This window comes from Brassica napus, chromosome C1, assembly GCF_020379485.1.
Source record: "Brassica napus cultivar Da-Ae chromosome C1, Da-Ae, whole genome shotgun sequence".
Classification (NCBI taxonomy): Eukaryota; Viridiplantae; Streptophyta; class Magnoliopsida; order Brassicales; family Brassicaceae; genus Brassica; species Brassica napus.
In genome coordinates, this window is record NC_063444.1 from 6316629 (window position 1) to 6341378 (window position 24750).

General features: G+C 39.5%; 3 protein-coding genes and 2 non-coding genes across 6 annotated transcripts; 2 read left to right on the top strand and 3 right to left on the bottom strand.

The window, feature by feature from the left end:
• Positions 1–2508: 2508 nt before the first annotated feature.
• LOC125579755 lies at positions 2509–3629 on the bottom strand. The gene is made up of 3 exons (XM_048743598.1): positions 3593–3629; positions 2920–3482; positions 2509–2769 (listed from the first exon to the last, which is right to left on the bottom strand). The coding sequence occupies exons 1-3, from the start codon at positions 3627–3629 to the stop codon at positions 2509–2511; spliced, it is 861 nt and encodes a 286-aa protein (XP_048599555.1).
• Positions 3630–4312: 683 nt separating this feature from the next.
• Positions 4313–4419, top strand: LOC125581068. Its single transcript, XR_007318779.1, has one exon. It is a non-coding gene; the product is annotated as a small nucleolar RNA R71 (small nucleolar RNA).
• A 3265-nt stretch (positions 4420–7684) lies between these two features.
• LOC106372911 lies at positions 7685–8197 on the top strand. Its single transcript, XM_013813168.2, has one exon. It carries the CDS (start codon positions 7685–7687, stop codon positions 8195–8197), a length of 513 nt encoding a protein of 170 aa, XP_013668622.2.
• A 2907-nt stretch (positions 8198–11104) lies between these two features.
• LOC125581095 lies at positions 11105–11211 on the bottom strand. The gene has a single exon (XR_007318806.1). It is a non-coding gene; the product is annotated as a small nucleolar RNA R71 (small nucleolar RNA).
• Positions 11212–19537: 8326 nt separating this feature from the next.
• Positions 19538–23809, bottom strand: LOC111206442 (tyrosine decarboxylase 2). Of its 2 annotated transcripts, none has more exons than XM_048745425.1 (13): positions 23660–23809; positions 23233–23509; positions 22926–22998; positions 22536–22766; positions 22054–22217; positions 21820–21960; positions 21568–21627; positions 21223–21387; positions 21027–21083; positions 20751–20815; positions 20548–20671; positions 19954–20091; positions 19538–19848 (listed from the first exon to the last, which is right to left on the bottom strand). In XM_048745425.1, exons 2-13 carry the CDS (start codon positions 23353–23355, stop codon positions 19720–19722), a joined length of 1470 nt encoding a protein of 489 aa, XP_048601382.1. In that variant the 5' UTR covers positions 23356–23509; positions 23660–23809; the 3' UTR covers positions 19538–19719. The 2 variants fall into 2 exon arrangements, with proteins under 2 accessions (XP_048601382.1, XP_022559005.1); XM_022703284.2 differs by having other exon boundaries at positions 23233–23524.
• Positions 23810–24750: the final 941 nt, after the last annotated feature.

The following is a 24750-nucleotide window of genomic DNA, read 5'->3' on the forward strand; positions in this document are numbered from 1 at the left end:
ACCTAATCACCCTTAATCTCTCTAACCCATGAATTCAAAAGGTGATTACTCACTAATCTCCATGATTCCTCTTAAACTCATATTGGATTTCAGATTAATCATGTAGAGAAATAGATAAGAAATCAACAAGAACACAAGAACATAACAATCAAAAATCCAAGAGATGAACTTCTCAAGAGAGTTTTTGTGTCTTTCTCAATAGATCCAAAGATAATCTCCTCTTGGTGGCTTACAGAGTATTAAAACATAGGTTTAGAAAATAAAAACGTGCATAATGAAATGACCAAAAGGCCCTTAAGTAAAATAGAAATCGACCCAACAATAGACGCGGAGCGACCTCGGCATGTCGCTCCGAGAGGTCGCTCTGGCCTTCGGGAGCGACCTCAGTGGATCGCTCTGAGAGGTCGCTCCGGGCTTCGCTTCGTGTCGTCTCGCCATAGAGACGCGAGCGACCTCGGGGTGTCGCTTTGGGAGGTCGCTCCGAGAGGGGTGTGAGATGCGAGCGACCTCGGTGCGTCGCTCTGGGCAAGTCGCTCCAGGGCCGATGGTTGCGAGCGACTTTGGTGCGTCGCTCCAACGGGTCGCTCTGGATCGGGAGCGACCTTGGTAGGTCGCTCTGAGAGGTCGCTCCAGGGTCATCTAAGACTGTTCGGAGTAACGAGAACGCGAGCGACTTCATGGCGTCGCTTTAGGAAGGTCCCTCTGAGAGGTGGGACACAGCGACTTCGTGATGTCGCTCCAGGAGGTCGCTCCCATGCTCTGCTCGTTTAATGATCACCTATTTCACCTCCTTTGAGCTCCAAATGTCCCCAAGAACTCCATGTGGCACTCCAGTACCTAATAGAGACTCATGTATGCAAAATGCAACCTAAACATGTCTAAATCCTAATCTCTATGATGAAAATGTTTATGAATGAATGGATAAAACAATGCAAATATGCAAGATATCAACTCCCCCAAACTTGTTCTTTTACTTGTCCACAAGTGAACTTTCTAGAACTCATAGAGAGAGAGGTTTGAAGATGGGAGCTCTTAGCCAAAAGAAACACAACTAGCACTCAATTCAACATTTAATCCAACATGAGCACACTCTCTTATTACACTCTAGCTTCTCTAGGCCTATCTCAACTCCTTTTTGCCCTTATACTCATCATCAAGCATCCACACATTCAAATCAACCAACCCTCACATTCATTAAGCATAAGACATCAAGTGAATTCTTGCAAATGGTCAGTTGGTCCAAGTCATTTGGTTGGGTAAGGGAAGGCTTTTAGTCAAGTGAGTCAAGAGGTTCAAAATATATGATCTTTAGGGTGGTTTACTCTCAAAACAAGTAGCCTTGACATTGCACATAATATATCTAAGAAAGGGACCAACTCATGCATACAATGCTCAATCTCCATTGTTCTACCCTTTTCCCAAACATATAATTACACAATCATTCCCAAATGTCAAACCCAACTCACATCTCTCACCAAAAGATCCTAAGAACTTTAACTCCTTCTCTTTGAAATCTACAAGGGATTTTCCACAACCTCAAAACATTACTTAGCTCCTAACAACTTTGCTAGCCCCCTTTTTCTTTCTTTTTCTTTTCTTTTTATATTTTTCTCTTCTTTTTTTTTTTTTTTTTTAGATGGGGGCCAAGACTTTTCATAACTTGAGCTAGAGGTTTTTTTTTTTTTTTTTTACTTATTCCAATAAGACAATTCACTTAAACACAAAGAGTCATTTCTTTTCCTTTTTCATTGCTCCCTAATCATAATCACAACTCTCACTCCCCACCTATAGCTAGACAATAGAGTGCCCAATCTAGCAAGAATGAAGATCAAGCATTGTCGTTCCCGATACTCTCAACATTATGCACATGTAAGACTTTCCAAAGAAGGCCTCACTCATCAAACAATGAAAGCTTAAAAGGAGGGAAAGGTTTTGGGAGTGGTCTACCACTAGAGTTTGTCAAAATAAGATTGGCATAAAGGATGTGACAACTCAGGTGTGTATAGCCATGACTCAGTACACAAGGGACCATGAGCAAGAAGCATTAAGTTCATTCAGTTCAAATAGGGTTTGTAGTTGGCTTCAAAGACTGAGTTTCAGCAATCAACAAGTTTCAGGAAGAGTTTTCAAGGCTCGAAACATACAAGTATTTTTGAGAGGTGCAAAAGCTACTCAGGTGCAACGTAGTGTTCTTTACAAGGCATTTAAAATCATTTCTCCCAATGCAAGTGAATGCAACCTATATGCTCTAGACTCTCCTAAAAATGCAAGTGATGCAATCTATATGATTTGTTTTTTTTTTTTTTTTTTTTTTTTTTTTAATATGCAAATAGGTATGCAATGCATGACTCAATGAACAACATCAAAGCAAACATGATCAAATACTTGGTACCTCCCCCAAACTTAAATGACACAGTCTCTGTGTTGTCAAGTAGAGAGAGATACCCAAAAGAGAAAGCTAATATGCAAAAATGAAATGGTATATACAAGGGAAAGTAGAGAAGTACCTCAAGTGGAAAGTTGAGAAGGAGGATCCTTCTCAATGTAGGGGTCTCCACAAGTGATGGTTCCATAATACTCAACATCCAGTGGAGACTGAATTGGGTAAGAGACAGCTTTGTTGACATTGAGGAGTGTGACCTTCTTGTTGGCGAAATCGATGCAAGCACCCACAGTAGTAAGGAATGGTGTGCCCAGGATCAATGGAACTCTCTTCTCAGTTGCCATCTTCAAGACAGTGAGGTCTATAGGGATGGTGCAAGATCCAATCTTCAAAGGGAAATCCTTGATGAGACCAATAGGGGTAGTAGAAGAAGAATCCCCAAACGTGAGAGAGGAAGTATCTGACTCCATGTGTTCAATCTCAAGACTCTTCACCATCTCCATTGAGATCACATTCACACTTGCACCGGAATCAACAAGAGCATCATCAAAGGTGAGCTTACCAAGGGAGCAGGACAAGGTGAACTTCCCTTGGGATTCTAGTTTAGGGAGAGACTTTGGTGTGATGGCTGGATCAAGTTTCAAAGTTGAAATGTTGAGGAGCTCTGCTACTTCTGCTTGGTGGTCTACAATGTCCTTGATGAGCATCATTTGGACATGAGCCTCACGCATACCCGAGATCTCTGGAAGCTTAACTCCAATATCACTTAAGTCTTTTCTGAACTTGGAAATTACCTTCTTTTGAGCTTTGGTGAGGACCCTTTGTGGAAATGGGAGCTTGTCATATGGTGACTGCTCAACCTCAGTGGTGTCCTCCAGCTTGACTTCTTTCAGCTTCCGGTTAGCTCTCTTCGCAACTGGTTTCTCAGCCATGGGTGCATCTCCCTTCAAAATCTTTACTTCAACCATTTTGTCAGCTTCCTTCACAATCTTTGCTTCAGCTGTTGCTACAATCAGATGCTGAACCTGTTCAATCTCAGTTCCAAACACCAATCTTTCAATTTCATCTACCTCTTTCTTGTGGTTACTCAATTCAATCCCTGAAGAAGTGGTAGAGAGGACAACATTGCAATACTCCTTGGGTTTTTGCTCAGATTTTCCAGGTAGAGACCCTTGCTGGCGATTCTGGTGAGTGGTCATGGAAGCAAACTGGTTTTCCAAAGCCATGAACTTGTTGTTGAGCTCATTGTAACTTCCATCAATCTTGGAGTGAAGGTTCTTCAACTCATATCCAACCTGCTTTTCACTTCTAGTCTGAGACTCCAAGATCTGTTTCAGTAGAACATCAGTGCTGCTTTCCTGAGGAGTAGAGGTAGAAGGATTAGCTTGTTGTTGAGAAGACTGGTTCCCTTTGTTGGAGAAACCAGGAGGAGGGTTTTGCTGAGGCTGATAGTTGCCTTGCTGGTTGTTCCTTGGCGGATAACCACTATGTTGGTTGTTAGGATATGATTTTTGTTGGTAGTTGTTGTACTGAAAGTTGGGCTCTTTCTTGTACCAGCTACCATTGTTGTTGATGAAACACAACTCTTCTTGCCCTTCCAAACCCTCAACCTCATGGACAACAGGTGGTGTCTCTTGGCTTGGGTTACCAACAAAGTGCAGCTGCTCTTGTGTGGCTTTATCAGCAAGGAGGATGTCTATCTTATCCTGGAGAGCTTTGATCTCTTTCCTCGTCTGCTTATCATCACCCCTACTGCCCCTGTCGTGGTCTCCACTGTATACTGCATCACTCTTTACCATGTTGTCAACCAGCTCTTCTGCATCATCTTCAGTTCTTCCCAAGAAGAACCCATTGCTAGCTGTATCCAGTCTGGCTCTGTACTTAGGAAGAGCACCACGGTAGAATGTGCTCAGCAAGCTTTCTTTAGAGAAACCATGGTGAGGGAATTGAGCTTGGTAGCCCTTGAATCTCTCCCAGGCTTCACTGAATCCTTCCAAGCCCTTCTGTTGAAAGCTGGAGATCTCATTTCTCAGCTTAGCAGTTCTTGAGGATGAGAAGAATTTCTCCAAGAATGCTTTCTTGCACTCATCCCAAGTAGTGACAGAGTCGCTGGGTAGAGACTTCTCCCACTGACGTGCCTTATCCCCCAAAGAGAAAGGGAATAGCTTGAGCTTTAAAGCATCTTCGGACACACCATTGGTTTTTGACAACCCACAGTAGCTGTCGAACCTATCCAAGTGATCAAATGGGTCCTCTAGAGCCAAGCCATGATACTTGTTGTTCTCGATCACGTTGAGGAGTCCTGACTTGACCTCAAAGTTGTTGGTTGCCACAGCCGGTGCTCGGATTCCCAGTCTATAACCATGAATGTTGGGACGGTCATAAGTACCAATGGGTCGAGCTACCCGCGGTTGGTGTTCTGCCCCTTGTTGTGGATCTGCCATATCAACGTCCAATTGTTGCTCTTCTTCTCTTCTAGCTCTAGCACACACTCTCTCTAAAGCTCTGATGTCTGCTACTATTGGAACTAGGTTTGATGGACCCCTGCTCCTCAAGTTCATACACCTGAAAGTTAAAGGTAGGTGAAGAAGAAGAGTCAGTAACAAAACAAAATTTAAAATGACTTAGTCTCAAGCAAGTGACTAAATCTCAATGTTTAAATCTACTCAGAATTTGGCAACGGCGCCAATTTGATGTTAGGAGTTTTGAGATTTCCTAAGACAAATGTTGTAGTATAGTGAATGTCGAACCAGTTCTGAGGGATATCAAAGCACTGAGAATGCAAGTACTCACTTAATCTAAGGGCAACCAATGATTTAGATGGGTTTTAAGCTATGACTAAAACTAGAAAGCAATAACAGAATGATACTTTCTTGACTAAGGGAAAATAGAACTCATGGGCATAGGGATTAGACCTTGGGTGATCAAATATCGAACTAAGGATGACAAATGATCAATCAAACTATCAACCTTATGCCTAGACACAATTCTAAGCAAGCTCTATGTCTAGATGAATGCTCATTTGCTAACATATCTCAAACATCAAATGTCTTTGGTTGAATAATATGAAAGCAATCATTACTAACAAGTCTATTAGCTATCTTAGCACCTTTAACAACAAATGTCTTTGGCAAAGTATACTAAAAGCCTAGGAGAGTTGTCTCAGGCATTTCATCAAACACCTTTCGGGTGGAAAATGCCTATTGATCAACTTTTGAGTGGCCAACTCAGAAGATGCATTATGAATACTCTACTAGCAAGGAACAAGAAAGATCTACACTAAAACATCCTAGAACTAACCTAATCACCCTTAATCTCCCTAACCCATGAATTCAAAAGGTGATTACTCACTAATCTCCATGATTCCTCTTAAACCCATATTGGATTTCAGATTAATCATGTAGAGAAATAGATAAGAAATCAACAAGAACACAAGAACATAACAATCAAAAATCCAAGAGATGAACTTGTCAAGAGAGTTTTTGTGTCTTTCTCAATAGATCCAAAGATAATCTCCTCCTGGTGGCTTACAGAGTATTAAAACATAGGTTTAGAAAATAAAAACGTGCATAATGAAATGACCAAAAGGCCCTTAAGTAAAATAGAAATCGACGCAACAATAGACGCGGAGCGACCTCGGCATGTCGCTCCGAGAGGTCGCTCTGGCCTTCGGGAGTGACCTCAGTGGATCGCTCTGAGAGGTCGCTCTGGGCTTCGCTTCGTGTCGTCTCACCATAGAGACGCGAGCGACCTCGGGGTGTAGCTTTGGGAGGTCGCTCCGAGAGGGGTGTGAGATGCGAGCGACCTCGGTGCGTCGCTCTGGGCAAGTCGCTCCAGGGCCGATGATTGCGAGCGACTTTGGTGCGTCGCTCCAACGGGTCGCTCTGGATCGGGAGCGACCTTGGTAGGTCGCTCTGAGAGGTCTCTCCAGGGTCATCTAAGACTGTTCGGAGTAACGAGAACGCGAGCGACTTCATGGCGTCGCTTTAGGAAGGTCCCTCTGAGAGGTGGGACACAGCGACTTCGTGATGTCGCTCCAGGAGGTCGCTCCCATGCTCTGCTCGTTTAATGATCACCTATTTCACCTCCTTTGAGCTCCAAATGTCCCCAAGAACTCCATGTGGCACTCCAGTACCTAATAGAGACTCATGTTTGCAAAATGCAACCTAAACATGTCTAAATCCTAATCTCTATGATGAAAATGTTTATGAATGAATGGATAAAACAATACAAATATGCAAGATATCATCACCCTATCTATACGTCATTGTGAACAATGCTCTGTCCAATATGCTGAACCAGGCTGCAGCTGATGGTAAGTTTGGGTTCCATCCTAAATGTGAGAATGTTGGCCTTACGCACCATAGCTTTGCGGACGACATACTTATATTCACAGATGGGACTGAGGCCTCGCTTAATGGAGTGTTAGCAGTGATGGATCAATTTGCCGGCGTGTCAGGCCTCAGGATCAACGCCTCCAAGTCATCAATCTTTGCCGCTGGTCCAAACAGCCACTTGCTTACACATGCTGTGAGTGCAAAAGGTCTACAAGTTAACACCTTGCCTATATGATACCTTAGAGTGCCTTTGACTACAAAGGTATGGAGAAAAACTGACTATGAACCTTTGATCGATCAACTCCGTAAAAAGTTCTTTTCATGGACACACAGAGCGCTCTTCTTTGCGGGACGTCTACAGCTCATCAAAACGGTAATCACCAGCACTGTAAACTTCTGGAGTTCTGCGTTTCTACTACCCAAAGGCTGTCTTGACACCATTGAGAGCATGTACAGTGCGTTCCTCTGGTCTGGATCGCCAACCATTACGTACAAAGAAAAAGTTTCTTGGGAGGATGTTTGCAATCCCAAAGAAGAGGGCGGTTTGGGCCTGCGAAGACTTAGAGATACAGGCCGAGTATTTGCGTTGAAACTGATCTGGTTACTCTTCACACAGACAGAGTCCTTATGGGTGGCTTGGACAAAGGAATACTTGCTTAAGGATAGTTCCTACAGGGATGTACGAGAAGGCACTCTTGGCTCATGGGCTTGGAGAAAGTTATTAAAGATGAGGTCCTTGGCTTTGGATCATATGAGGCATGATGTTAAGGATGGGAGATCTACCTTCTTTTGGCTTGATAATTGGATGGGCACAGGTAGGCTCTTGGATGCAGTGGGGGAGGTTGGTATAGTCACTTTGGGAGTTCCTCGTTCTGCTACTGTCTAAGATGCGGTATGTGAAACAGGCTAGAGGATCCGTAGTCGAGGTCAAAGGCAATATCATGAGCTATATGATAAGTTAGATATGTGGCATGTGCCTTGCCAAGACGCGGGAGAGGACACTGTACTCTGGAGGGCTGATAATGATGAATGCAAAGCTTACTTCTCTTCTGCCAAGACCTGGAACAACTTGCGGGATAAGCGGAATGAGGTCAGTTGGAGGAAAGTCACCTGGTTCTCTCAGGCAGTGCCCCGACACGCCTTTCAGGTATGGCTTGCATTCAGGGATCGTTTATCAACGGGAGACAGAATGAAGAACTGGGGTATAGAGCAGTGTTGTATGCTTTGCGGAGAGAAGAACGAAACAAGAGATCACATGTTCTTTGCATGTCCTTTCTCCTTCACGGTCTGGCTAAACACTGCAGGGAAGCTGTTTGGAAACGCCATTACCCCTGATTGGAACGATACCGTCAGCTCACTCTTGCAACAGGCTCAGACTCGGATAGATCACATTCTTAGGAGGATGGCCTTTCAAACAGTCATCTACTCAATTTGGAGGGAACACAACTCACGGAGGCATGGTGGTGTGTGGGGGTGACAACGGAGCAGCTCACACGTTACATTGATAAGCATATCAGGAACCACATATCATCGCTCCGTTACACCAATGGCCATCCGTTGGAGGGAATGATGAGAAAATGGTTTGAGGTTAACTAGTTATGGGAAGTAAAAGTTCCTTAGCTATAGAAAGTATTATTTTCTCTCATTCTTTCATCTGCTCCTAGCTGAACAGAGTACATATTCCTTACTTGTAAATGTGAAGTTTTAATCAATAAATTTGATATTCAATCAAAAAATAATATTAAGATTAAAAGATATATGCATATACATTAATACCGTTTAAATTAACCTATGCACCATATAAAAATACATAAATATTTTAATTTTGAAATTTGGTTTTGAATAATTTATTTTTTGATAAAAGCTTTGAAAAAATATTGACAACTTAATATTAAAATTTTAAAATTTGCATGCACTGAATTTTTTTTTAATTATAAATTACAAACTATCAAACATTCCACAATAAATGTTTTGCTATTAGTGATTTAAAGTTTTTGTTATAAGAAGATACAAATGATCAAAAAACAATATGAATGGAATATATTATTTAATAGATTTTTTTGTTGACATAATTTAATATATATCAATGCTAAAATATACTATATATATGTGTTAATATCATTTAAATTTAATCATATACCATATAAAATAAAAAATATTTGTTTGGATTAATAAAATTTATTTATGTGTTCGTAACAATTTAATTATATTCCTATTAGTTGAATTTTTTATTATTTTATAATAAGTAACAATATATAATATGTAAAAATAATTAATATATTGTTATCTGATATTCCGTGATTTTAACGGTTCTAAACTCGTTTTGGAGCAATTAAATGGTCGGTTTTAATTAATGTTTTGGTCTATTTGATGCGTTTTGGTGTTCTTAAGTGTAATATGCAGGTTACTAGATAGCTTGCAAGAAAAGAACGCATTCGGGATTTATTCAGAAGCAAGATGGACCGAACAATGGACCGAATGAGAAGTATTGATCGCACAGGACATAGATCGACCGATCCATTGTCTGTGGATCGACCGATCCAGAGCTAAGAAGAAAAGCCGTACGGTTTCATGCACTAGATCGACCGATCCGACCACTGAGGATCGACCGATCCCACGCTCTACGGGCTCCACACGCACCAATGAGCTTTTCACTCCTTTTTACCCACTCCCTTCAATAATGGACGAAAAGAGAGGACTTTTGGGACTCAGAAGAGATTAGAGACGACCAAGAAGGAGATTTACAAGTTCTTGAGAGAGATTTGAGAGTTTTGTAACTTGTTTTGTGTGATTTGTGAAGATTTGTAAAGGAGTTCATCTCAAAACCATTTGGAGAAGATCTTCTGAACCTTTACTCTGTTTTAATACAATCTTATCATGTTTTCTTCATCAAAATCGTGTTGTTCTTGCTTAGTTATGTGTGAGTAGTCATCTAGTTGGGTTTAGGGGTTCTCATAGGGGATTTCTTGATGTTTTGATTCATAAAACGTGTGTAGACTAAGGGATTACGTTTTGGTTCTTCATCTAATGGATTTCTTACTGCTTGAACTGAATTGATCACTTAGTTCATGATATCAGATTGTTTGATGCACCGAAAGTGATTGTTTGAACTTCCGAAAATACTTTAGATGAGCAAAGTGTCCTTAACCCTCGGAAGTTGATGTTATTGCGCTTTGTGAACATATTGAACCTGTTCTTAATGCTTGTTTAGAAATTGAAACTCAGCGGAAGTTAGTGTGGAGATTTCTATAACATAGAGAATTAGCGCTACGGAAGTAGGTTAATTCTAATATCGTGTTTGAGTTCTAGACGGTTCTTAATATATCCCTGTGTCTGCCATTAATTGTATCTTGATTAAAAAGAAATCCCTGAGAATTCCCAATGCCCAACGTTTGTTTTAAAATAGTTTTCAAATCGTTTAAATCATTTTTTTACAGCTTGTTTATGTTTTGTGACACTAAAGAAAATTAAATAAAAACCATCAAAAATATATCTTCGTTCGCTGTAGCTATTAACTTGTCTGCAACTCTACGTGTGATCATCGGTCCCTGTGGATTCGATCCCGCATTACTACTGCGTACTTTACTGTGCACTTGCAGTTAGATAATCGGGTTAAAACTCGACACATCAAGTTTTTGGCGCCGTTGCCGGGGACCATTTGGTCACCCTAGAGTTAATGATCAGTTTAAGACTATAGCATTTTTATTTTATCTAATGTTTCTGTCTTTCTCTTTCTGTTTGTGTTTTCAGGTGAATGAGCGGATTTCATACTAGAAGCAAAGGATCATCGAATTTAATACCTTTGGAGTTAGAGCTCGGCCGCCTAGAGAGACAAGTGAAAAAGAAAAGACTTGAGTCCGCTGAAGAGGTTGAAATGGCTGAACACCAAGAAGACCAGTTTCAGGACAACCCGCAAAATCCAATTCCTGTAGATGAACGAGAAGGCAACAATGCTGGTGATAATCAGCAGGCTGGTGTAGCTGCAAGACAACAGGCTGGAGACTATGGCATGCCTAGGATGACGCTTGCACATTATGATACACCAGATGCATTCTATGCCGATCGTTCTGGGATTCGCCCACCTCCCATTGAGAGAAGAGACTTTGAGATCAAGACTGGTCTCATTAATTTGGTGGAGAAAAATCCGTTTCATGGAAACCCGTCTGAGGACCCGATGTATCACTTGGAGCATTTTGAGCGAGTCTGTGACACCAGCAGACATAATGGAGTTCCTCAAGGCGCTTTGAAATGCAGGTTGTTCCCGTTTTCCTTAGCTGATAAAGCTATCAGATGGTTAAAGTCCATCCCTCCAGGATCTCTTACTACATGGGAAGAGACAAGAGCTGCTTTTCTACAGCATTTCTTCACCAAGTCAAGGTCCACATATCTGAGAAGCAGAATTGGAAGCTTTCAGCAGCTTGATTCAGAAAGCTTTCATGAGGCTTGGGAGCGTTTCAAGGAGTACACACAGGACTGCCCTCACCATGGTTACACTGATGTGAGCTTGCTGAACATTTTCTATAATGGAGTTCATGAAGAGAGTCAAGATGCCATGGACACAGCAAGTAATGGTGATTTCATGACCAAGACTGTTGAAGAAGCTTACACCTTGCTGAACAACCTGTCATCCAGCAAAGCAAACCGCAAGTCAAGGTTTGACACCAGCCAGAAGGGTGTTGGTTATGAATCCAAGAAGATAGATGAGCTGAATGCCAAGATTGAGATGCTTCTCAAGAAAGATCAGAAATCTGTGAAATTTGTGGAGGAGCAAGGCTATCGTTCCTCACAAGAAACTGTTGGTGATGATTCAGATGATATGCATACATTGGTGGTCAAGGAAACTACAACAGAGGCTACAATCAGAACCTTGGATGGAGTCAAAATCAGCAAAATAATCTGTCTTACTGGAGCAACAATGTGGAGAATCCACAACATCAGTCCTACCCTCAGGCAGGAAACAGGCAAAACCAGAATCAGAACCAGAGTGTTTTCAACCAAGGATATCAGAACAGAAATCAATATCAGGGGAACAACTCGGGCAACTCAGGATTTCAGCAAAGGCAGCAGTACAACAATTACCAGAATCAAGGGAATGCCTCTTCGTCACAGTCTTCTCAGGATAACGAAATTAAGAAGATGCTGCAAATGGTGCTAGAAGGTCAGAAGAATAGCACTGCAGAGATAAACACCAAGGTGGATAACATGTATGGAGAGCTTAATGGAAGTTTGAAGCTTTGAACACCCATTTGAAAGTTTTGGAAAAGCAAGTTGCTCAAACCGCCTCCAGCAGCAGAACAACACCTGGATTTCTACCAGGGAAGTCAGAGACGAATCCCAAGGAGTTTGTGAATGCTGTAACACTTAGGAGTGGAAAAACGATTGAGGGATCGAATAAGAAAGAGATCGACCGATCTCAGGAACAGATCGACCGATCAAAGGGGACGGAGATCGACCGATCTGGTCCATGTGGATCGACCGATCCCGTGTCAACGAAGCCAAATTCCTCTGAACCTGAAGAGGTGTATGTGGCGCCTCCTGCTTATGTTCCTAAGGCTCCATACCCATCCAGACCAAGGCAGAAGATCAAAGAACGTGAGTACGAGAAGCTAAAGAACCTTGTTGGGGAGTTACATGTGAGATTGCCATTCGTTGAAGCGGTGAAGATGGTACCTTCTCTTAAAAGGTACATGAAGGAGATTCTTACCGATAAGATGAGCCTAGAGCGTGGTGTGTTGATGCTCAATGAGGAATGTAGCGCAGTTCTACAAAATGTCATGCCTAAAAAGCGTGAAGATCCCGGAGCATTTGTTCTACCATGCCGCATTGGATCACTTACCTTTGAGAAGAGTCTCTGCGATCTGGGTTCAGGAGTGAGCCTAATGCCTTTCTCTGTCTCTGAGAGGCTAGGCATGACGAACTACAAACCTACAAGGATCTCCTTGGTCCTTGCTGACCGATCGGTGCGAAGACCAGTCGGTGTACTAGAAAACATCCCTGTTGGTGTTGGAAAGGGATATGTGCTTACCGATTTTGTAGTTCTGGAGCTGGAAGAGGAACCTAAAGATCCTCTCATTTTGGGCAGACCGTTTTTAGCTACTGCTGGAGCCATGATTGATGTACAGAATGGGCATATAGACTTACGTCTAGGAGACATGGCGATGAGATACAATGTGGAGAAGGTGCTGAAAAATCCGACTATTGATGGACAGACTTTCTGGGTTGATACATTGACTGAACTGGTGGAGGAAATGGATGAAGAGTTGCACACTGATGATCCTCTACAAGTCGCATTGACCCAAAGGGAGAGTGAGTTCGGGTTCATGAACCAAGAAGTGGTTGGATTTTCTGAGATTTTGGATTCAGCCTCACCGATTGAGAAGCATGTCGCCTATGTCAGCCTTGAAGACTCAGGCACCGATAAAACCGTCAAACCGTCATCCTCCCAACCAGATTGGAGTGAGGAGAATGCTCCAAAGGTGGAACTTAAAGCCCTCCCAGCTGGGCTGAGGTATGCATTCTTGGGACCGAATTCCACATATCCTGTTATTATTTGTGCTAACCTGAATAATGTGGAGACCGCTTTGCTTCTTTCAAAATTGCGAAAGTATAGAAAAGCATTGGGGTACTCTTTGGATGATATTACAGGTATTTCTCCAGATCTTTGCATGCACAAGATTCACTTGGAGGATGAGTCAAAGACGTCCATAGAGCACCAGCGAAGACTGAATCCCAAACTGATGGAAGTTGTGAAAAAGGAGATTCTAAAGCTGTTGAGTGCAGGGGTGATCTACCCAATTTCAGACAGCACTTGGGTGAGCCCGGTTCATGTGGTTCCTAAGAAGGGTGGCATCACTGTCATCACAAATGAGAAGGCTGAGCTGATTCCTACCAGAACAGTCACAGGGCATAGGATGTGCATTGACTACAGGAAGCTAAACTCAGCCACAAGGAAGACCACTTCCCACTTCCTTTCATTGACCAGATGCTGGAAAGACTAGCCAACCACCCCTACTACTGTTTTCTCGATGGCTACTCCGGGTTCTTTCAGATACCCATTCATCCAGAGGACCAAGAGAAGACAACATTCACCTGTCCATACGGTACTTTTGCCTACAGGAGAATGCCCTTCGGATTGTGCAATGCTCCTGCCACTTTCCAGAGATGCATGATGTCGATCTTTACTGATCTTATTGAGGACATTATGGAGGTTTTTATGGACGATTTCTCAGTCTACGGTTCTTCATTTACCGACTGCCTTGCTAATCTGTGCAAGGTGCTGGAAAGATGTGAGGAGAAGAACTTGGTGCTAAATTGGGAGAAATGCCATTTCATGGTGAAAGATGGCATTGTTTTGGGTCACAGGATATCAGAGCAGGGTATCGAGGTTGACAAAGCAAAGATTGAAGTTATGACCAGCCTACAGCCTCCTAGGACAGTGAGGGATATTCGGAGTTTTCTGGGACATGCCGGTTTTTACAGGAGGTTTATCAAAGACTTCTCTATGATAGCGAGGCCACTCACCCGTCTGCTGTGCAAAGAAGCGAAGTTTGTTTTTGATGCTGACTGCCTCGCTGCGTTTCAGATTCTCAAGAAGTCTCTAGTCAGTGCTCCCATTGTGCAGCCACCATATTGGGACTTGCCATTTGAAAAAATGTGTGACGCAAGTGATTACGCGATTGGAGCTGTTTTGGGGCAGAGAAAAGACAAGAAACTCCATGTGATCTATTATGCCAGTCGAACGCTTGATGATGCTCAAATCAAGTATGCTACCACTGAGAAGGAGTTGCTGGCAGTAGTTTATGCTTTCGAGAAGTTCAGGTCCTATTTGGTGGGCTCGAAAGTAATTGTGCACACAGATCATGCAGCCTTGAAGTACCTGATGACGAAAAAAAATGCTAAACCGAGACTCTTAAGGTGGATCTTACTGCTACAGGAGTTTGATATTGAGATCAGAGACAAGAGAGGAGCAGAAAATGGAGTGGCAGATCATCTTTCCCGAATGAGAGTGGAAGCTGAAACACCACTGGATGATACATTACCCGAGGAGAATGTCTATGTGATCACCTTGCTGGAGGATGAGTATTTGGATCAGGCTGATTGCTGTGTCATGAGACAAATTCAGGATGATCTACCATGGTTTGCAGACTTTGCAAACTACCTATGTGCTGGAATTGAACCACCGAACCTGAAGGGGTATGAGAGGAAAAGTTCATGAGAGATGTGAACCACTACTACTGGGATGATCCCTTCCTCTACAAGAGATGCTCAGATGGTTTATTCAGGAGATGTGTTCTGGAGAATGAGATGCAAGGGATTCTTTTCCACTGCCACAGTTCAGAATACGCAGGCCATTTTGCAACATTCAAGACGGTTTCTAAGGTCCTGCAGGCTGGTTACTGGTGGCCTACACTTTTCAGAGACGCCCATGAGTTTGTCTCAAAGTGTGATGCATGTCAGCGGAAGGGCAACATCAGTAAGAGAAATGAGATGCCCCAAAATTTCATCCTTGAAGTTGAAGTTTTTGATGTATGGGGAATTGATTTTATGGGCCCTTTCCCATCTTCTTATGGAAATGAGTACATCATGGTTGCGGTTGATTATGTCTCCAAGTGGGTGGAAGCAGTAGCCAGCAAGACAAATGACTCCAGTGTTGTCAAGAAAATGTTCAAGACAGTCATTTTTCCAAGATTCGGGATCCCGAGAGTGGTTATTAGTGATGGAGGCTCTCACTTCATCAACAAGACGTTCGATAAACTGCTGAAGAAACATGGAGTAAAGCATAAGGTAGCTACACCTTATCATCCTCAGACAAGTGGGCAGGTTGAAATATCGAACCGAGAAATCAAGGGGATTTTGGAGAAGGCTGTAGGCAAAACAAGGAAAGACTGGGCTGTGAAGCTTGATGACGCCTTATGGGCGTATAGAACCGCCTACAAGACTCCCTTGGGCACCACTCCTTTTAATCTGGTCTATGGAAAGTCTTGTCACCTACCTGTGGAATTGGAGTACAGTGGTTTTTGGGCAACGAAGTTGATGAACTTCGACATTAAAACCGCTGCAGAAAGGAGGATGGTTCAGTTGAACGAGCTGGACGAGATTCGGTTGAACGCCTATGAGAACACCAAAATCTACAAGGAAAGAAATAAGGCGTGGCATGACAGAAAGATAATCCCGAGAGACTTCGCTGCTGGAGACAAAGTCCTTCTGTTCAACTCTAGACTCAAGCTATTTCCTGGAAAGCTTAAGTCTCGTTGGTCCGGACCTTTCACCATCACAGAGGTTAGACCTTATGGAGCTGTTGTCTTGGAAGAGAATGGGAGGAAGTTCACAGTCAATGGCCAGAGGCTAAAACCTTACTTCACAGATGCAAAACCCGAAGAAGGAACCAACATTCCTTTATCGGAACCTGATCTCGCCTAAGGACAACAAAATAGTCAGGCTCGCGACTTTAAACAAGCGCTGAGTGGGAGGCAACCCACACGGTTTGATTTTCTTTCTCTTTTGTGATTATGTTTTCTTGTGTGAATTGATTTTTGGTTGTGTTTTTAGATGATTTTTCAGGCATGTATCACGATCAGGCAGAGATCGATCGATCCAACAGAAACAGAACGGGCGATCCATGTAAAAGATCGGTCGATCCGGGTGAGGTAGAGCGGTCGATCTCAGGAGAAGATCGGTCGATCCGACTCGTTTGGATCGGTCGATCTAAGATAATGCCTAAGAGACAGAAGAAGAAGGGATGCGCATCACAGCCAGTTGTTTCTGGAGATAGCGATGACGACTCAAGCGCTCACGACACCGCTGCTGGACCTGAGGCAGCGGAGGACTCTGATGATGATGGAGCATTGGAGAGGCGTTCGAAGAGGCGCACTGACCGCAACGCCTGATCGGTAATCTCTCTTGGAATTATTTTCACACCGAGACGGTGTGAAGTAAGTCTGGGGGAGGATGCTACTTATGTACCATATTGCATTATTTCTTTCATTTTCTTAGTTTATCGGATTTGCTTGTGTTTTAAAAACTCTCTACGCATTTTTATCAGACCTTGTGATGATTATTAGACTATTTCCTTGTGTGTTGTGCATTACATTTCATATTGGCCATTTTTCAGGACTGTTAGCGCAGACAAACCGAGGAACCACTTGACCAAACAACCTCTCCTTAAATCTTTTATCAAGTCTCGGTGAATTGTAATCGACTCAACTATTTTTGACCATTAATGAATTTAATTTCTTTTGACCAGGAATCAACATCAGGAAACGGTATACCATATACACATTCAGGATTTTCTTTACCACATTTTACCACTCTTTAATAATCCTGAATGGCCAGACTCATCAATAGTTTGGTACCACACCTACACCTTACCCTTTTATTTCATCTCCATGCATTCTTACACACTGATCATATGTACATACATGTGCAAAAACAATGGAGAGATTAGGGTAGACATGGTTCATCCGACTGCTTAGGTAGGATCGGAACATTTAGGTGGTTAGACACGGACCTGTGTGTCTAGAGGTGTAAATAGAAAAATTGGGTGTTGAAAGTGTGTGATTGCATCGCAGTGTATATATTCGATTTCGGTTTGTATAAGTTTTCGTTCTGAAATATCAAAAAAAAAAAAAAAAAAAAAATCAGATATGAATCGATTGATCACCACAAAACATTTGCAAGTAATCGGTCGATTCTAAAAAAAAGAGAGTTCATGTTTATATCTCATTCAGTAGATTTGATTTAGACATTTATTTTTATTTTTTGTACCAGAGATGATGCGTTGTTTAAATTTGGGGTTAGAGTTTGAGATTTGTTGGGTTTTGATCATTTGAGACTTGAGCAGTTCGAAAACGTGGTTATCAATATACTCGGTTTCTCCAGCGATTTTGCATAATGTTTTGCATTTTTTTTGTTATCGCTGATACCCACAAACACTTGAGCCTCACCTAATTAAACACTAAAACAGCCTCCCAAACACCGAGCCCGTTATACCTGATGGAGATATCTTTGGTGGAAAGGTCACGCCCTTTTTAATGAATGTAAAGAGTTGATTACTTGAAACTGAGACTTGCAGGTCTGAAATATGGAAAGGTTTGCGCGGTCTTGGTGGGGATTTGGAATGAATGCCTTGACAGTTTCTGATTTAAGTGGTTAGCGAAATCACAAGGTAAGGTCTACTGAGGGTTAGCGAGCTCCCAAATTTTGATCCTCTTTACTTGAGGACAAGCAAAGATTCAAGTCTGGGGGAGTTGATATTCCGTGATTTTAACGGTTCTAAACTCGTTTTGGAGCAATTAAATGGTCGGTTTTAATTAATGTTTTTGTCTATTTGATGCGTTTTGGTGTTCTTAAGTGTAATATGCAGGTTACTAGATAGCTTGCAAGAAAAGAACGCATTCGGGATTTATTCAGAAGCAAGATGGACCGAACAATGGACCGAATGAGAAGTATTGATCGCACAGGACATAGATCGACCGATCCATTGTCTGTGGATCGACCGATCCAGAGCTAAGAAGAAAAGCCGTACGGTTTCATGCACTAGATCGACCGATCCGACCACTGGGGATCGACCGATCCCACGCTCTACGGGCTCCACACGCACCAATGAGCTTTTCACTCCTTTTTACCCACTCCCTTCAATAATGGACGAAAAGAGAGGACTTTTGGGACTCAGAAGAGATTAGAGACGACCAAGAAGGAGATTTACAAGTTCTTGAGAGAGATTTGAGAGTTTTGTAACTTGTTTTGTGTGATTTGTGAAGATTTGTAAAGGAGTTCATCTCAAAACCATTTGGAGAAGATCTTCTGAACCTTTACTCTGTTTTAATACAATCTTATCATGTTTTCTTCATCAAAATCGTGTTGTTCTTGCTTAGTTATGTGTGAGTAGTCATCTAGTTGGGTTTAGGGGTTCTCATAGGGGATTTCTTGATGTTTTGATTCATAAAACGTGTGTAGACTAAGGGATTACGTTTTGGTTCTTCATCTAATGGATTTCTTACTGCTTGAACTGAATTGATCACTTAGTTCATGATATCAGATTGTTTGATGCACCGAAAGTGATTGTTTGAACTTCCGAAAATACTTTAGATGAGCAAAGTGTCCTTAACCCTCGGAAGTTGATGTTATTGCGCTTTGTGAACATATTGAACCTGTTCTTAATGCTTGTTTAGAAATTGAAACTCAGCGGAAGTTAGTGTGGAGATTTCTATAACATAGAGAATTAGCTCTACGGAAGTAGGTTAATTCTAATATCGTGTTTGAGTTCTAGACGGTTCTTAATATATCCCTGTGTCTGCCATTAATTGTATCTTGATTAAAAAGAAATCCCTGAGAATTCTCAATGCCCAACGTTTGTTTTAAAATAGTTTTCAAATCGTTTAAATCATTTTTTTTACAGCTTGTTTATGTTTTGTGACACTAAAGAAAATTAAATAAAAACCATCAAAAATATATCTTCGTTCGCTGTAGCTATTAACTTGTCTGCAACTCTACGTGTGATCATCGGTCCCTGTGGATTCGATCCCACATTACTACTGCGTACTTTACTGTGCACTTGCAGTTAGATAATCGGGTTAAAACTCGACACATCATTATCCGCGCAAGACGCAGATCTTAACCTAATTAAAATTTTGTTTCGGATATTGGAGAGATTACAGGCGAAAATCCGGAGCTCTCACTTTTAAAAACTGCGAAATTAGTAAATTTTGAGCGTTTTTTATAAGTGATAGCGATACATCAAACTCAAACACTTATTATACTTCAGACAAAAAAAACACTTATTATACTAAGTTTTGTTATTACTTTTAGTTTTGGCAAATTACAATACAAAGAGCCTTTTATTTCGTGAAATATTGTCAAGCATACAAACAATAGTAATCATTTAGTCAAAAAATACCAATAGTTATCATTTAATCCCTTCATAGAAGATGTTGTATATAGAAAAGACTTTAATATAATTGTGCGAAAAAGAACTGACAGATAGATTTTTTAAAAGTATTCTCAATTTTTTTTATTGTGGATAAATTTGGTGGCATGCTTCTGTATAATCTGCCATGCTTCGGTCACATGCTTCTCCTCTGTTAACGGTGCACCAACAGCAAATCGTAAAATGAACTTTCCCGACAGAGCCTATTGACAGAATTTAGATACGTTTCAGTTTTTAGTTATTAAACTAATCCTTTTTTAAAAACAAAATATGATAATTTTATTTATTATATAGATATAACTCCTCACCGTGTGAGAGATGAAGATCTTGCCGGTAGAGTTAACGGTCGCAATTAATTCACGGTTTTGATCGTTACATTTGTCTTCATCACCATCAATAGGAGCCAATCGAAAGCAAACGAGTGAAAAATACCGAGTAGTGACAACCTTCACGTTTATATATAAAAACATATTAACCAATAGTTTTATTTGGTTGATCCTATGACAACCTTCACGTTTATATATAAAAACATATCAACCAATAGTTTTATTTGGTTGATCCTAAGAACGTGATTAATAGAGGTTATTAGAGATGGGGTTATTAACGTAATTTAAGAATTGGTTTTTAACCTTAACAAATAAAATGGTTAAGAATCGGTTCTTAAATAAGTATTTAAATGGTTAAGAACCGGTTCTTTCTTAAATAGGTATTTAAGAACCGATTCTTAACCATTTTTTTTGTTAAAATTAAGAACCGATTCTTAAATTACGATAAGAACTTCACTTCTAAGAACTTCCATTAATCATGGTCTAAGGAAGAAATAAAATATTTATTATAAATTAAATACATGTGACGTTTAAATAAGTTTTCTAGTATTTCTTTGTTTCATATGTATTTATTACCTCGAAATGTGCATCTTGAGCTACACAATCTTCAAAATGCTTAGCGAGATTGACATGGTCTCTTATAAAGTTTCTCAAGTTCTCGGCACCATAGAGCCTTAAGACCATCCATAACTTTAGTGATCTGTGTACATCAAATTTGTGAGTACCACATACATTTATATAAGTTATAACTTATAACCTCAATTGTAAGTACGACGAACCTGAATCTCCGAGAAAGAGAAATTTGCCAATCTTTATAATTTACGACCTCTTCCCGCTTAGAAACCTGATATCCATTAGATCATAGATTATATATGTACTCTCACACAACATATTTTCCATCCTAAACACATATTTTCTTAGTAGTATTTTTTTTTGAATCATTTCATATTTATTTTGCTACTAGAATGACAACATTAAGTTCGATGGACATTACAAAATGATGGTCTTTACTAGTTCTTATATATCAAAATAAAGAACATGAGAGGGACTTTTACCTTGTATTCAAGATACTCAGGATTTGTTTTGAGTGCATTAATGAGAGAGTACCGATCCTTGATAATTCCAAACAAACAACAAAAAAGTTGTTGGATATAAAGTGACTAAACAGTATACTAATCTGAAACTGATGAAATTAACTAACTAGCAATAGTGCAATACTATACACTAAGGGAAAAAGGATAAGAAATCAACCTTAACCCAAAGTGGTGAACAAGTTTGATTAGCAAATAACCATTTATGAGCATTGATGTTAAAGGAGTCTGCGTTTTCAACTCCATCAATATGTTCTCGAAATTCTGGGCATATACATGCATTCCCTGCATAAGCCGCATCCACGTGCATCCATATCCCGTAGCTCTATACAACATCAATATTTATTTAGCCAAATTAAATCATATACAATTAAGTATATTTGCAGTAGCTGGAGCAATGTGATAACTGCTGTGGAGGAACTAGGTTAATAACATGGTTTATGCACTCCATACCATATATAAACTAGTCAATTACTGTTAGTACTACATGTATATTATTATTTACCTCTGCAATTTTTCCTAATGGGAACAACGGATCAACTGCAGCTGAAGATGTTGTACCAACCTGACAACCCACATTTATATATTTAGCAATTGGCCAAATAAATTATAACAAAATTAGCTACATCATGATCCACAATTCATATTATTGGTTGCCAAGAAAAACGTATATTTCTTTCATATATTTCTTAATTAATTAAATTTATTATTAATTAATTAAATTTATTATTAATTTAAAACTAGTTTAAGTAATTACTGTAGCACAAATGAAGAAAGGGATAAATCCTTTAGCGAGATCACTAGAAATAGCTTCTTCGAGTGATTTTGGAGGCATTCCATAATTTGTGGAAGAATCTGTTTTGAGCAACCTAATGTTTTCTTCATGTATTCCACCGATCTATATAAAAGATCACCACATTATATCCATTATATGACTTGTATAACTAATTAAACAATTAATTTAATGTTTTAAGAAAATATATATACGAACCAGACAAGCCTTTCGAAAACTAGAATGAGTTTGGTCGGATGCATACACAACAAGTTGAGAGAGTGAATTTTTGCCAACTTTTTTCATTATCCTATCTCTGGCAGCTAATACCACCACAAGCACTGCTTCACATCCTGTCCCTTGGATCACTCCTCCTCCATTCCCTTCATTTTTGTCAAATCATTCAATTAAATGCGTAAAGGATACGGTCAAAATATATGCTCTATTCTTTTTTATTATATCATTTAGTAGTTACGAATGTTGTTAATAATCAATAGGACCTTAGTTTCGTGCTCTACTCATTTTGATATGTGTGGTCATAGTTTCTTTACTCTCTAAACGTATCAATAACTATAAATTTGTAACTAATTCTACGGCCAGCTACATTTCACCAGTTACAACAACATTTATGCAAATCATATGGACTAATCATTTGAGACACTCCACCAATGTGGGTGCTCTAACGTTGAACAATCAAGAACCTGTAGAGAGAAAATGGTCGGGAAGTTGGAGCAATTTGGCAAGCCAATCGAGAACGATGACTTCGAGCTCAGTGGCGGCAGGAGAAGCGAGCCAGGTGAAACCGACGACGCTCAGGCCGGCGTTTAGCATCTCTCCCAAGAATCCGGCCACACTTGTGCTTGACGCATAGTATGCAAAGTAACTCGGGCTTTGCCAATGAGTTAGACCCGGAATTATCTTCTTTGAAACGTCTATATATAAATTATGAAAAAATTCAAATCATTAAATATCTTTTTTTTTTTGAAACACATTCAAATCATTAAAAACGTGAATAAATAACATATAGACATGCAATGTTCGTACGTGTAAGTGCATGCTGCGTGAAACAGAAACAAAACTGTATTACGTACCGTGTAGAAGTTCTTTCAACGGTTCAGGGTGGTCAGGTGCTGAATCAGGCAATATGTCCCGGAGATAACCAGGCTGCGTCAAATCACCCACAAGATATACTTTATATAGTAAAAAACCAGAAAATATTACTCTAAAGTACTTGTATAGCTTTTGTATTTTTCTTTATAGAGAGATGATTATAGAATTACAGAAATGACCACATAGAAACAAATAACGAGAGGTTACATTTACATACATGTAGTAAAAAATACCTGATATATATTTATCGTTTTTATATATAAACAAAGAGGGAGAGAAGAAACAAACCTGAACTTGAGAAAGAACAGGGAAATCCTGAGGGGAGTCTTCAAGGTTTTTGTAATAATCAGCAATAAAATCAACCATTATGTGGCCTTGCTCTCTCAGCATCTCACTATCCATTGGTTTCATTTTTTTCACCTTTTCTCCGTTAACTTTTCCATTACCATAAACGTCGCCGTTGCCGTTGCCATGCTCATTACCGATGCCATGGCCGTTTACATACCCATTACCGATGCCATAGCCGTTGCTGATGCCGTTACTTTTGCCAATGCCGTTCTCCGTGCTGTTGCCGTATTCCCTGTCACGGATATGTTATTTAAACAATTTTTAACTAAAATATTCCATATATATTAAAATCTGTATGAAATATGATATACCACTTATAACATTTTCATTTTCTACAGAAAAGGTAAAGATTAGAGGAGTTGCTTACATCTCGAATGGTATTTGGCAACTGTTGTAAGACTGATTGTTTATGTTTTTTTTTTTTTGAGAAAGGATGAGTGTGTATGTTATTATCGAGAATTTGTTAGATGCGTGGTTCAGTGGTCTGCTTTGGGGGATTAAATAGTAGTAACAAATAAGCCACGTCTGTTTTGTGGTCTATTAATTATTTAGAAAATTTATAGCCAACAGTCAGTGATATGTGAATAATGAATTACTAGCTTAACATCCGCGTCTTGCACGGAATGAACATTATATATAAAAATTATTTTATGTATTATATATTTTCTTAACATATTATGAAATTATAAATATATATTTAATAATAAAAAGTCAGTAACTATTATTTATATAATTAAATTGGTGCGAACATATAAATAAATTTTATAATCCAAACAAATATTTTTTTCTATTTGATATGGTATATAATTAAATTTAAATAATAGTAATATATATATATATAGTATATTTTAATATTAACATTTATTAAATGATGCTTTCTATTATTATGTTTTTTTATCATTTGTATCCGTTATAGCAAAAACACTAAATTACTAATAATAAAATTTCATTGTGGAATTAATAGTTTACGTAATTTATAATGTTTTCTTAAAAAAATTAAAATGATATATATTTTTATCAAAAAAAATTTGTTCAAAGTAAATTTCAAAATTAAAATATTTGTGCATTTTTATATGGCATATAGTTTAATTTAAAATGATATATATATTTATATATCTTTTAATTTTAATACTTATTAAATGATACTTTTGACTTATACGATTTTATAATCATTTGTATCATGTAATAACAAAAATTTTAAACCATGGATCACAAAATTTTATTGTGAGACTTTTAACAGTTTTAGTAATTTATACTCGTTAAAATTCAAAATATTACATAAACAGAAAAATCTAAATTTTTTATTATATGGTTATTAATATGGTTGTTTAATTTATTTTAATAGTTTAAAACTAAACAAATATAGTATAAATACACTTATTTTTATCAAATCTTTATTATTCAAAATCATTAATTGTCATATATACTTTAGCCACATTAGGCAATTTCGTAATTTTA